General features: G+C 47.3%; 1 protein-coding gene across 1 annotated transcript in view; it reads left to right on the plus strand.

Moving 5' to 3' along the window:
- DNER (delta/notch like EGF repeat containing) overlaps positions 1-11246 on the plus strand; it is a 177785-nt gene that overhangs the window by 34661 nt on the left and 131878 nt on the right. The window contains exon 4 of the mRNA XM_023532936.1: positions 2734-2879. Within this exon, the coding sequence (XP_023388704.1) occupies positions 2734-2879 (146 nt within the window). The remainder of the gene's footprint in view (positions 1-2733; positions 2880-11246) is intronic.

The raw sequence follows: 11246 nt of genomic DNA on the forward strand, positions 1-11246 counted from the left end.
GATTGATTTCATGCCATTAGGGGAGAGAACAGTAGGGACTATTTGCTCTGTATTTCTTATAAGGGTGTTAGAAACGTCCGTCTCTTTGAGTACCGTGTCAAAGGAATCACACTGGCTTTTCCACAGCTCTCAGAGGACCACTTAGAAAGCCCCAAAGGACTTCTTTTGTAAAAGATGAATTCTGTTTCATTTCCAATTCTTCCTGCTGCCCCCTCGTCAAGGGCACAGTTCCTACTCTGGGCGGGGGGGGTTTCCCAAGGATGACCTGGCTCAAACCCAGCTGCAGACTGATGAAAGGTAGGACAGCATCATGCTTCAGTGCCGAACCTTCTCCCTCAGACGTGATCAGAGGGAGGCTCAAACAACTTACTGAAATTACACTCTGAGTGGACGGAGCCGCCAGGCTCTGTCCCCATTGTGTGAATGGTATATTGCTGAAAATAACATGCTTATCCCGTTGTCTCTCTTCGGGGTGGGGGGAGGTTAGGTGGCATAATTAGGAATTGTGGAGTAATGTGTGACACACCGTTGCAAAGTTTGATTTCTTTAATAGTTTACTAAAGGATTTTAGGGTCGAAACCCTCAGTCCTATTATGCAAATAAGGCTATAATTTCATGCGAAAGTAGAGAACAAAGCGAGGGTATGAAAAACACCTTTATAATTACTGATATCTGATTTACCTCTATTATTTTATGTGTGAAGATGTCTTTCAGAATAAGAACTCAGGTAACATCCCAATAATGTACCAGGCTCGATTTCTCCATTATCAAGGCTAATCATGCATCAGTAAGCCATTATTTCTTTAGTAGGCTGGAATTTATGCATCCAAGTAATTGCCACTCTTCAAAGTAGACATGCTGGATGACAAGACGTTCTGCAAACTCCTCTTTGGGAATTGGCTTTGCTGCTCTGGTCACATATGTACCTGTCTCTCTATTTGCCACTTCTCTAAGAGGTATCCTTCCCATCACGGAAGCTTCAGTAGAGGTGGGATGACAAGAAGCCATCTGAGACATAAACTAATCGGGGACCTGTACAGGACAGCATAACCGGAGCATAGATGGACATGCTAGAGCTCGGAGGGGGCTGGGACTCATGAATAAGGTGAGAGTTGAGCCGTGAGGTGGGAGAAAGGGGTCTTCCAGGTGACGGGGGCGTCATGGGAACGTGACGGAGTTGGAGTGAGAAGGTGTGTGAAGGCGGCTGGGGGGAAGTGTGAGGTGTCTATGTCATGAGGGTGGGGCATGAGGGAGCTCTACAGAGGGGGCGTTTCTGCTTAAACTGTGCTTCTGTCCCAAAGCCAATTTACCTTAAAGATTTCAATAGGAAATCCTAGGAAGAGAGCAACTAGTGTCTGTGGCTGTAAAATGCCCCTCCGTGCCAGACGGGCAACTCCTGTCTTCGCCCAGACACCAAGGGACACCGGTGTCCTCCCTCCCAGCTGGAAGTCGAGGCATGTCTCCGCTCCACTCTGACTCGCATCAAAGTCCTGTCGTCACCTTGATGCTTGTGCATTGAATGAAAGATTTTGCTGCTGTGTTGAAGCCGTCTTCTGCCTATTAAAATGGTCTTGCGCTGATGTGGGACTTCGCAGATAACTGGTCTCTGGATGTTTCTCAGGATGCAAACAGAAGGGTGACCACACTGTCCCACTGCCCGAGACAGTCTCACTTCGTGCCTGTGTTCAGTTGTACTCACAAAAGGCACCCTGTTTTGATCTGAGAAGAGTCCCAGTATTGGTGATGCATTCTATGGTCACCCTGTTTTGGGGTTATTATCTTTACTTAATGCATGAGAAAACAGGGGTTCAGGGAGGCGTGCTTGCCTGGGATCATTTCGCCGCCTTGTCTTGAGTGCCGTTTATGGGTGATAAAGGGGTCGTTCTCCTGGATGATGGGGTGTTAGTTATAAGTTGTTAATTTTGAAATGAAAAAAATTACACTTAAATAAATGAATTTTCTTATTAGAAAGAGACACTTTCTTAGTGAAATAATTGTATCACTGATGTGAAACACAGTTTTTATTTCTTCATTCCAGTTGGCAGCTATAGTTATTCTATATTTATTGCTATCTACCGTGTACAAATGGCTGCACTAGACATCAAGATCATTCGGTGATAAGCGTGACACATCATGTTGCAAGCAATATTCAACTACGACTGGTTGTTTTATTAGATGGTTAGAACCACGTAACTTCAGTTGGTGCCTTACAGTCAGATTGGTGATAATCGCTGATAAACCCAACACACAGTGTGGCCCCATCCTGCATGCCCGCCTGCGAAGGCACGGAGAGCTGCTCGGGCAGGCAGGTAGCCGGGGCTGGCCTTGGGGGATGTTTAGTGCTTGTGACCACTCCAAGTAGCCAAGAGGAAGAAGAATTGGAAGATGCAGGCAGGTGGCTCCCTGGGAGAAGATGGATTCAAATCAGAGACGTTGAATTCTGAGATGGTAGAGAAGGGATGGACTTGACAAAGGGCAAGGGCAGGAACGTAGGGTCGGAGGTGATGACCGAGGTGCCCGGAGCTCTTTCTCCTCGGCCTCAGGCGGTTCTCGCGATGGCTCAGGGGCCTGACATCCAGATGCCTCTGCGTGCACTTTCTCCCTTTGCTTAATCTCCTGTTTGTGTTTCGTTTGCCAGACTTCAGCGCCATGTCCACTAAATTCGTCGCCTTGTGAAAAGAGTGTTGGTAAAAAACCTGACTTTACATTTCCTACTGTCCCATTTTCTTTTAGGTTTTGTGAATGATTCTGTCACTAAATCGATCGTGGCTTTGCGCTTGACTGTGGTGGTGAAGGCCAGCACCTGCGTGCCGGGAGTGAGCCATGCCAGTGACGTGGAGTGTTCAGGAAGAGGAAGATGCACCACGAAGCCATCAGAGGTAAGGGAACGGCAGGACGCTTTAACAAACATATGTTCATATAAACGTACTGTAAAAAGTCCCCCACATTTCTGGTTCCGATTATATGTTAGTATGCAACGATAAGTCTCCATACAATTTTTAAAGTAACGATGATAAATCTGTGCAGTGTTAGACCTTCTTGCTTTGGTATGAAGTAAAGATCTGGGGAGAAGCAGTCATCCTGGCTGGTAGCAGAATCAAGAGCAATGGAAGAAAGAAAAGGTAAGCACAGAGTCATTCGCTTCCTAGTTACCACATAATTTCCTCCTTGGACTCTGCATTTCCCTAGCGCTGATAATAGCTCCGGAGAAGGAGCGGGGAAGAGGTGGGGATGAGAGGCTGCTACTATTTTTTGACCTTTGTGGACCGGCGTCATCAACGCTACGGAAGACCCAAGCCTGTAGCTCAGGTCACAGGGTTTGGGGCGTGGAGCCCCAAGGGGCTGAGTGGAGGTTTTTGGTTAGTGACGGGGTCCAGGAGTCAGACCAGCCAGGGACTGTAGCAGCCACTGAGGCCCATCGCCGTCAGCATAGGGCTCCCTGAAAGCGTTGGCAGATGGACTCCAGGCCCCACCCAAGCATGCTGAGAGCGTGGCACCGGGCACCTGTTCCCTTGAGGCACATCTGTTCCTCTTACCAGTTGTTACTTCCATCTCTGGTCTCCTTTCCTCCGTCTGCCTCTCTCCAGTTCTGCATCCATTCCCGTTGGAGTTCGTGTTAAGGGCAGGCGGGTCCCTCAATGGAAAAAGAGCGTGGTCTGTGTCAGGCCAGCCGTCAGGGTAGCGCCGCTAGGTTTTCTGTGGTGATGCCTCCTCACGGCCGCGTCAGCTCATTCAGGAACAGCGGTGTGCACTGGGACAAGTGGAAGGAATGGGGGTGACTGACAAAAGGGACGTCGGAAGACACTGCTCAAGCCATCTTGGAAAACCTGTGCTTTTGGTGTTTTAGGTGGAATTTTGCGGTGGCTGACATGTAGCACTTTCTGTAAGAGATCTTTTGTGGGGGACAGAATGTGGTCAGAACGTGAGAAAGCGGGAATAATGATCTCTGCTGAATCTTTGGAAAAGAACACAAATACAACCGAAGCCAAAATGAAGTCCCCGAGGTACGGGAGAGTCCCTGACGCAAAGCCAGGAGGTGGCACGTGAGGTTTCTAGTACTGAGCCAAGCCTACCCCAGGGACCCCGATTCCCCTCCGTCTCGGCCAGCTTGAATCCATCTCTCCTCTTTCTTGAGGGGAAGGTTCATTTATTAACTTATTTTATGGAATAAAAAGAAGGATACTGAGTGTCTTCTGTGCCATTCAAGACGGGGGTACAATAACTTGAGAAAAGACGAGGAACCAGCGGAAGGGCGTCAGACCTTCCCGGTGTTGCTGCAAAGTGGGGACACACCGGTCTTCCCCACAGTCACTCTGACTATTCCCAGCGAACAGTTCTGAGCCCTGATCAGCCCTCCAGAAGATCCCATCGGTGAACGAGAAGTGTCATAAACAGGGAACAGAGGACTGTTCTCAGAATTTTGGTGGTTAAGATGCCTTTTGAGCTTCCTCTTATAATGTATGACCTTCCTGGGGAAATTTTTCATCCATACAGTGGTGACCGTATTATCTTAAAAAGTGCACGTTGCTGTCATGCAGCCCTCACGTGGGTCTCGTCAGCGTGAAAGCTCTAGCTAAAAGCTCTGCCTGCTGGTTTAGAATTGACTCATTGAAAAGGCTGCAGAAGTATTTAGCGCCTGGCAGGTAACCTGGCAAACCTTGCCAAAACGCTTTGTGACTCAGGAGCCTTAGTGAGGAATCCATGCTAATTTTAGCAGGTCATTGCAGAGGAAGCACATCTTCATTATGGGCGCCAGCTCCTTTAAAGAGATCTGAGTGTCCCTCCGCAAGGGGACACCTCCTCCCTCTGCCGCCATGTCCCAGCTCCACGCGAGCTGCTTCTGGAGTATCGAGCTTCTGCTATTGCTGATTCTGTAAAGCCCACATTCACCTTCAGTGAATTTAAGGCAATTGTGGCCGGTCATCTTATCTGAGCCATCGTAACTACCCCCGGTGACTCTAAGCGAATGATTAGGCTGACGGTGCCACGTCCACTCATACACCCACCACACTGTTATCTTGGAGAGAAATGTCTGGAAGCCGACAGTCTTCCCGTTCACAGAAAGATGGCGGGAGTTGACCTACCCATGGCAGGAGTGAGAATGGAAAAGCAGATCATCTTTTTTTGTGTGTCTACTTGGCTTTTTGTGACTGTTGTCATGATTTAGGAGTAGTTTGCCAAAATTAAAAGACTGTTATTGTCAAGTTTGTTTCTTTTTACTCTTTCCTAAAATTAGAAGTTATCTAGTCCAACCATCCACTCAGTTTGAGAATCTACTCCATAGTACAAAACAAAAAGATCTATATGTGGTAGTTTAATTTTATCGTTTCTAATCATTTTTATATCTTTTAATTAGATCGTCCATCAAAATAAAAGCAATTCTGTTATTTCCACACTACTCTCATTTGGTAATGGAACTCATTTCTTTTCCATCAGATGCACTTTGGCTAGAGGATATTTCACAGCTCCAAGCTGATGGGTGGTTCGCGATAAAGCTTAAGCTTGCCGTTCTTAGATATGGCGCCACACTGGGAAGATCTTTTAAAGTGTTTATTATAGCATCGTAAGGAGCTCTCTCTTTTTGGAAGCTGCGTTTGTTACAAGGGTTGATTCTGATCTTTTCTTTTCCTTATAACAAATTCGACCGTTGGCCACTACTTCTCTTTGAACTTTGTCACCAAGGTTGGTGACAAATGGGTCCTGTCCATTTGATGATTCCTTCATTAGATTAAAGATGAATGTCAGGGAGTGACACAAGGCTCTTTGCTGGTGTGGGCTTTCAGCCTTCTTTAGATCCAATTAGGTTTCAAGGACCCTGTCTCTTAAGAGCAAGAGATTAGTCAGGATTAGTCAGGATTCTTCAGAGAAACAAGACCAATAGGAGAGCTCTCTTTCTCTGTCTGTCTGTCTCTTTTTCTCTCTCTCCCTCTCCCTCTGTCTGTCTGTCTATCTATCTATCTATCTATCATCTATCTAGATTTATTTTAAGGAATTGGCTTATTGTGGATCCACTCATTGTGGAGTCTCAGTGAGTCCAGAATTTGATGGGGGAGAGGCTGGCAGGCTGACAACTCAGGAGAGTCGCAGTTTAAGTACAAAGGCTGTCTGCTGGGAGAATTCCCTCTTGTTTGAGGGAAGTCAGTCTTTTTTTCTATTCAGGCTTTCAATTGATTAGACAAGGCCCACCCTTATTATGGAGGGCAATCTGTTTTATTCAAAGTCCACGAATTTAAATGCAAATCTCATCCAAAAACATCCTCACGGAAACATCTAGAAAAATCTTTGACCAGCTATCTAGGCCCCATGGCCCAGCCAAACTGACATAGAAAATTAACCTTCACGAGATTGTCTCGATTTTTCCCTTCAATTCGTTGTTGCTTCCTTTCTCCCCCACTGCATCCCTTGTCCACAAAATTAAAGGAGTAGTTTTAAAATTTAGCTTGCTGAAGATTTCCCTGAGGCCCTTGACAGAAAGTCTTATTCTAAACCCCTCATTCAGATTATGATGCCCTTTTGGGGCAGCCAGGTGATTCCGATGCAGAAGTAGATGGTGGACCACAGTTCTGGAAACAGAGGTCTCAGGCGCAGTGCCTGTCGTATCCCCATTCTTGCTGCTTCTTTAAAGCAAAAATGCAACATCTTTGTATTCAAGGATTTCGTTGTTAATAATTTCAAGGTCACATGGAATTACTGAAAAAAGATAAATGCTCTTAAGTGACATAGTGATTCAGTACATATCCCAAAACTTCCTTATTTGTTGGCCCTGGTCTGTACTGATAGGTAAATGAGGTCAGGCTTCCATTCTTAGAAGTTTCCTTAGAAATCTCTCTAGCTCTTGCTTTAGGAATTCGTCACCCTTAGGCCATTTGGACTGGGTACTAGAGCTGACTATTCAGACTTTGGTCTGAGAGAGAACTGAGCTGGCATCATGGCTGGAGCCATTCTCAATCCCATCTGGAGCCCCTGTCTTAATTCTCTCTCCAGGTGTGGGCCCGTACCTGAGAAAGCACTAGCATGTTGGGCTCCTGAAGGTCCCCGACCCTCTGTTACACCGTCACCTCCCCGCCCCCCGACCCCTCACTCTTGGAAGTCAAAGGCTCAAGCTCTAGGAAGTCCTAGTCTCCCCACGGGTTTGTTTCCTTGGAAATAAATGACTGACCTGAACCAATGGCTTTGTCCATCTCTCGATAACACCCACTGGCCTTGTTCTCCGGCCCACCTGTCTTGGGTAGAGGACACTATCCTTCGAAGACCGTTCTGCCTCATGTGAATACTTCTATCTTTTTCACCCCGTTTCAAAAGCACATGCCTCTTTGTTAGGGCTTGCAGCAAACTCACATTTCTGAGGTTGGTTTGTTTCCGACCTCCTGCCCAGAGCACAGGGCGAGCATGCCGCAGCCGGGTGGGATGCGTGAGCGGCCTTTCCAGCCTCCATCCTCTCTAGCCTCCAGCCTCCGCCTTTACCCACTTTCTGGCAGCCCGATCCCGCCATCCGATCTCCGTGGTTTTGCTCCTGCTCCACCTGGAACCGTCAGCTGCCCCCCCACCCCCACCCCAATGCTCCGCCCCTGCCCTCCGGCCCTTCTGTGAATTTCACACTCGGCTCAAAACCCTTTTGCTTCTGGAAGCTGTCCCCACCCCTCCAGTGCGAACTCTTCTCTCTCAAGCCCTGTTGCGTTTTATTTTCCTTACGAGATCTATGACTATTAATTTATGCTCATATTCGTTAGGTCCATCGTTATTTGCTTTCGCTTCACTGCAGAGTTGTTGCCTGTCACTGCCTGTCACGTGCCCGGGACCCCGGGGGGACATGCATTTGCAGATGAGACGTGGCCTTTGAGAGGGAGCTGCGAGGCTGCGGGGCGCGGGGCCAGCGCGCCGTGAGGCTGGAGGAGGTGTTCGGGGGCCCCAGAGACTCGTCCACCTCGGACGTGGGACCACTGGGTGCCTCTCAGGGGAGTCTCGGACGCCACCCCCCGGGGGTCTGAACCCCCTGGCGACCCCGGCTTAGGTTAGGAAGTTACAGTGCGCTGCAGCGTGGGACCGGATGTCACATTCTGTCACCCATCACTTCTCCGAGAGCTGATTTTTTGATGGTCATTAGTGCAAACACAAAAGCCCTTATGAGACCTTGAAAAGGGACTGTGAGCTGGTAGCGTCGTGAGAAAGGAACGGGGTGGGAAGGGTAGCAAGGGAGCCCGTCGAAGAAGCAAAGGGAAGGCCCGCCCCGCGTCCCGGCATCAACTCAGCGGCCCCCGGATGCGGAGTTACGTTCCCGTAGCTCCGTTCAGCGTGAGGCTGGGGTGGGTCCCCACGGTTGGGCCCACACTGTGAAGGGTTCTCCTTTCACTAGCTAATGAGACACAGCAAGAGAGGGGCGGAGGGGCATCGTGGGTGGGAAAGGACGCGATGAGCCGTGGTTAGTGGCCGTTGCAGAGATAAGACACCGATTTATTTTAAGAACTTGTTCTCCTAAGGCTGGTGGCGGGAACCGCTCTCTTGACCGAATAAATAGCTTATTGACAATGCTTGTCGCACACATTTGAGCCAGAAAACAAGCTTTGGAGGAAATGCCAAAATGCAGGTTTCCGAGATGTATGGATTCGTTAATAAAAGACGGGTGGTCTCTCCCGCAGCTTGTTCTTGTAGAATCTGCTTTGTGGACCTTTGAAAAAGAAAGTACTTTTTTATAAATAATAAAAATAGAATAATAACTATTAGAAACATAGAGCCGTAGAGGTCATAACAGTAAGTGCAGCCCAGCTGTCACCTTTTTGATGTGTAAAGTATGAAGTGACTTGGGTCTGAATTATAATTCTTTTGGGTCTGAATTATAATTCTCGGCATTACTGTACTCTGCTGCCTTTTTATGCTGTAGGACAGAAGGATGATCATATTGTTGCCAGTATAGAAATATGACGACATGGTTGAGTCACTGATTATAACTTATTTAAAGAAATCTTTGTAAAATTATGTCCTAAAGGGTAGGTGTCTCATTGTGTTTCCATTTGGCACCAGCATGTTCCAGAAGGCCGACATGTATCTCCCCCATGCTAACAGACAGTGGCGGGGGCATTGTCGCTTGGTGGCCCTCCAAATATATTAGGGTGAGAAGTATATCCTTGGTGACATTTCCAGTGCCATAGAATTTTGAGCGGAAGGTGATTTTAGAGGCCTGTCTACTTGTTTTATTTTCAACGCCAGGAAACCAAGGTCTAAGACAGATCTGAGCTATTTGCCCAAAGCCCAAGAGCTAATTCCTGGTAGAAGCGGGACATAGTGATGGGAGACTTCTGGACCTTTGCTCCGTGGCCCTTCCTGCTGGGTAGCGCTGCCTCTGGTCCCCTGTCCCCATAGTGTCCTCTGGTAGGACGGCCAGCGTCACAGTCAGCTTCATTTCTTGGTTAGTGTCTTCACATAGGGTTTCATTGTGTATACAAGGAAAACCAGGCATCAGGTTGAAGACTTTTCAAATGATTTGACCTGATGGTGTTTTGGTGCAGCGCTTCCCCAAACTGTCACGTGCACATGACTCCCTGGGGGACCCAGTTAAAATGCAGCCCCTTTACGCTAGTAGCTGACGGAGAGTCACGGGGATGGGGAGCACAGCGTGGGGGATGCATGGGGAATGCAGTCAGCGGTAAGGTAATGGCTGTTTGTACAGCCGGAGGGGAGAGAGAAATCAGGGGGATCGTTTCATAAACTATATACATGTCTAAACAATGTACTGTGTACTTGAAACTAATCATAAAGTGAAATTAAAATAAGAAAAGAAAAATATGCAGATCCTGATCCAGGGGGTGTGGAGGGGGTGGGGCTGAGATGAGATGCCGGGTTACATTGTGAAATGCCTTGGACATCAGTCAAGACGTTAGAGGTCACAGTCTCAAGACCTTTCAAAGACACTTAGACGATCTAGCAGCTTCTGTACTATGGTTTTCTTTGGCATAAAATGCCCTAGGGGCCTAACCTTCCTGGGACCCTCTTATTCTAGAGCAAAGTTTGAGGAACAGGTGAAATAAATAATGCATGGAAAGAGAAAATTCACATTACTGGCATGCGGCCCTTTACCTGTAGCCCAGAAACGTTTTTTTTTTTATTCCTTCCCACCCCCCACCCCAGTTTTATTGAGATATAATTGACATATAACATTGCATGAGTTTAAGACGTACCGCATAATGATTTGATATATGTATAGATTGTGAAATGATCGCCACAGAAATCTAGTTAACATTCATCACTTCACATAGTTACAACTTTGTTTTTTCTCGTGATGAAAACTTTTAAGATCTTTTCTCTTAGCATTTTTCAAATACACAGTACAGCGTTGTTAGCTGTAGCCACACTCTGCACATACATCGCAGGGCCTATGTACCTCCTGTGACAAGGTAGGTAAGTTCTGGAAATTGTTATCGGCGGCCCCTGATTTTGCCCTCCATTTATTACAATTCTCAACTTTGCAAAAAGGAGAGATAATCATTTTGTAAATCTGTATTGGAGACAGAAAACTATCATTCGGAGATTGCAATGAATAATTTTTTTGGAACACAGAAATAAGGCTCCGACTAGACTTTGATGCCTGAGAGTAGAAAATCGTTGCTTTGGAATTCGGTGGGCCAGCTTTCCTCATCTTTCCTCTCCACAAAATATTCTTTCGTCCTGTTTCTCAGAGAGAGCTGAGTGCGGGGTGGTGGGGGTAATGCAGCTAAACGGCTTTACCTGCAAAGGGCGTCCTCTTCGGGGTTCTGAAAGCCATCAGCAGGGCTTGCTCACACAGGCAAAAGGGGTTTATTACACTTATCATCTTGGATATTCATTTATTTCTGCACATTTTTATGCCCACATCCAGCGTTCTGTGAGTACCTCTGTGCGTCAGACATGGAGCTTCACCCCCCAAAAAAACATCGGTGAGGAAAACCACCTTGGTCCCAGCTCTCCTGAGATGAATGTCAAAACACTGGCGTCAGAAATCATTGAACTTGACCGCCGCCTGATAGCCCAGTCTCCTCTGAAGCGGCAACAACCTCCTCAGTCTTCCTCAGCCTCTAATTAATTATCTAGCCAAGTGCCCGTGCCAGGCAGCTTGTGACTTCTTTCAGATTTTAAAGTACAAGTGGACTCCTCTGTTTCCCAGGGGTCCGACGAGAATAGAGCTTTAGTTTGGTGGTGATACTTGCCCATTCCTTCCTTGACATCCTCTTAGCCCCTAAGAATCAGTGTGGCTTTGCAGCTTGTCCTTCTGAGTT

Source organism: Pteropus vampyrus, unplaced genomic scaffold, assembly GCF_000151845.1.
Source record: "Pteropus vampyrus isolate Shadow unplaced genomic scaffold, Pvam_2.0 Scaffold93, whole genome shotgun sequence".
Lineage (NCBI taxonomy): Eukaryota > Metazoa > Chordata > Mammalia > Chiroptera > Pteropodidae > Pteropus > Pteropus vampyrus.